This window comes from Populus nigra, chromosome 1, assembly GCF_951802175.1.
Source record: "Populus nigra chromosome 1, ddPopNigr1.1, whole genome shotgun sequence".
NCBI lineage: Eukaryota > Viridiplantae > Streptophyta > Magnoliopsida > Malpighiales > Salicaceae > Populus > Populus nigra.
In genome coordinates this window covers 27680399-27683228 of record NC_084852.1, presented here as the reverse complement: position 1 = coordinate 27683228, position 2830 = coordinate 27680399, and the positions used below count along the sequence as shown (strand labels likewise).

General features: G+C 35.4%; 1 protein-coding gene across 1 annotated transcript; it reads right to left on the bottom strand.

Annotated features, from left to right (window-relative positions):
* Nucleotides 1–330: 330 nt before the first annotated feature.
* On the bottom strand, nucleotides 331–1554 carry LOC133680995 (E3 ubiquitin-protein ligase PUB24-like). The gene has a single exon (XM_062104076.1). The coding sequence runs from the start codon at nucleotides 1552–1554 to the stop codon at nucleotides 331–333; it is 1224 nt and encodes a 407-aa protein (XP_061960060.1).
* Nucleotides 1555–2830: the final 1276 nt, after the last annotated feature.

The following is a 2830-nucleotide window of genomic DNA, read 5'->3' as shown; positions in this document are numbered from 1 at the left end:
ATCTATAATGCTTAGACCATCTATCTAATTTATATACAAATATGCATCATGTTTGATTTCTTTCTTGAATTCAAATTTGAGAAATTTGGGATATATATATATATATATAATAGAGATAGAGACATTTAACAGTTTTAAAATGAATTCTTATGTTTTCTAAATAAAAAATATAAGGAAATGTTTTTTTATCCCTTTTTTTTTATTTTAAAATAATAACCGAACACTATAGATAAACCATAAGCTCTTCTGCTTGTTTATCTAATCTTGAAAGTGTTTTATATAGGTTATACAAAATATTTCAGGAAAAGAAGGAATTAAAGGATTAATTAATTATGGATACCTTGTTAACAAATATACGGCAATGCAAGGAGAATTGTTCCACGTATTGGAGTGCAACCTGAGGATCCCTCTTGCTTTCTTTTTTAAATAGGGAGCACAGTCTGCCTGAATAAGCATGCAGAGTTTTGACACAGCACCAACTCTCAACATCTCTAGAACAGCTTCGTCTCCAGCAGAAAATTTTGAGATTAAATCAAGAATGTGCACTGCTCGATCATCTGTTGCTGGAGAAACCCTAAGGACCCTCTTTGAAAGCATGGCAATGCTTCCTGCGTGCTTTAGAAACTGTTCTCTCCCAGCTGCACATGAACACAACTGAGCCAAAAGATTAAAAATGAGCTCTGTGATGTTCCTCTCGGGTTTCTCTAGCTCTAGTTCAATGAGCTCAAAAACCGCATTAGCTTCAACAATTTTCATTCTGTTTCTGCCCGCAAAACACACTTCTGTTAGGACAAGCAAGGCTGACTTTATGGCTAGTTCAGAGATTCTCTTCCTAAGAACCCTTGTTACGATCTCTTTGAAGAAATCAACCTTTAATCTCTCCAATAGCTTTTGACAAACAACGCATATTGTTCTGTGCAATACTAGCATTGCGTGAGTCTTGACAGCAACATGATTATCTATCTTACAACGTAAGATCCATGTCAATGAATCGATGAATTCTTGGTTCTCCCTGACAAGAAGCTTGATTTCTTGTGATTGGTTCCAAATAAGATAAAGAATTCTCAAACCTTCTTCAAGGCCGGTTGTCTTTCCTTCTTTGAAACATTTTATAATGAAAAGAACCATAGCTTTTGCCACGCCAGCTTCCACCATGCAAGTCCTATTCCTTTCATTCTCTGCGGCCAGGGCTTCCAGTTTCATTAATGCTTTAGTACAGGAGTGATCAGGGACATCAAGATCCTTGATGAGTCTAAGGACTTGGCTCTTCTTGATAGGAGATTTCGGAGTGGGAATTCGATCGATGCCATCGATGGCATTCAGAGTGCACCATGATTGAATTAGCCGCCTCAATGTGTGATTTGGTATCAACTCAGAATCTCCTGGCAAAGGCTGCTTTGTTACTGGACACGTAGGGTTTCCTTGGGCCGTCTTCAACCATTGTTCTATGCTTTGTCGCTCGTATGTGATGCCTGTTATTGTTGTTACTGGATCTTTCAGGATTTGTAGCGATATGGGACATAGAAAATATTCAGGAATTTCTATATCAGCCATGATAATCAACAACAACAAATTAAAAAAAAACCCAAGGAATTAACAAGTTAATTAGCAATGGGACAATCAATTATTTTTTTCTGTGTCGAAGGGATAATTGTTTTTGGAGGATTTAGAGCAATGGAGAGAATTTTATTTTTTTTAATTTTAGGGATGCAGCTAGCATATTTAATAGTAAGGTTTGAAAGCATTCAGATAGATAATTCCAGAAACAAAAATTTAATGCTCTTTTTTTTTATTATTTTCCCTGTTTTACAAGTCTTACTTTTCTTTCTTTGGCCTTTCCATGGTCAAAGCACTAACACATAAAAACACGTTGGCAAGAATTTTCTTCTAGGAGCCAACCAAAAGTGGTGTCACTTGGCACAAAATGAGTGGGTAAATATTAATGATGATGGCCCCACCATTGAAAGGGCAAAAGGATAGAGAAATGCACGTCTCGAGACTGTGGAATAGTTTTTGAGGGTTGAAAATGAGAATGAGGGCAAAGTTAGTGGGCGCCTGGCATCGACTGCCTGCCGTGATTCTGTGGGTAAAGAGACGAGAGAAGAGAAGAAGAAAATACGACAGGGGCCTTAAGCAGTTGCTCGCTTGTGTTCATGCATTCAACCTTTGGCTTTGAGTTGACCGTACCATTTATTTTTAAGCACTATTTTCCATGGCTGAGTTAATCTGATCAGCTAATTATTCTAATTAACCAGACGACTGAGTTATTTTGATGCTCTATGTTTTTTTCTTTTTCATATAATTAAAAATTATGATAATGAATTAGTGCCACTCCTCTCCTCAAGGATAGTTATAGCAAGATAGTTATTAATAACTTTATAATATCCTTCTCTCATAAAAAGGGCATAATTAGCTCATCATTAATGATTAAACCGCCATGGAATTAATTAGTATTAATAGTTATAGTTCACGTGATAACAAAAACGTATTAACATAATAGATTGAATTAGTCACCGTTATAGACTACATATATTCTCTGAGTTTCTCTTATAATAAATCATTTTTTAAGATCAAATATTCGGAAAAGGATTTGGACCAATAACTTTATTATAAGGACAAAGAATTCATTATTAATAAGTCAAAACCTGTTGATAACACGATCAAGAACGTCAAAAAAAATCATAGATTGGAATTTTTACTGTTGTATAATATTAAACAATCCTGCCTGTAATGCTGAAGCCACAACTGGATCTCTCTAAAAAAAAGCAAAGAAGAGAAAAGATGAAGGTTGTTAATTTAACAATTGATGCGACCCAACGTGAGTGCAGTT

What these genes read in the sequence shown, in the direction of transcription:
- LOC133680995 (XM_062104076.1), bottom strand. Translation starts at nt 1,554, where the DNA reads ATGGCTGATATAGAAATTCCTGAATATTTTCTATGTCCCATATCGCTA.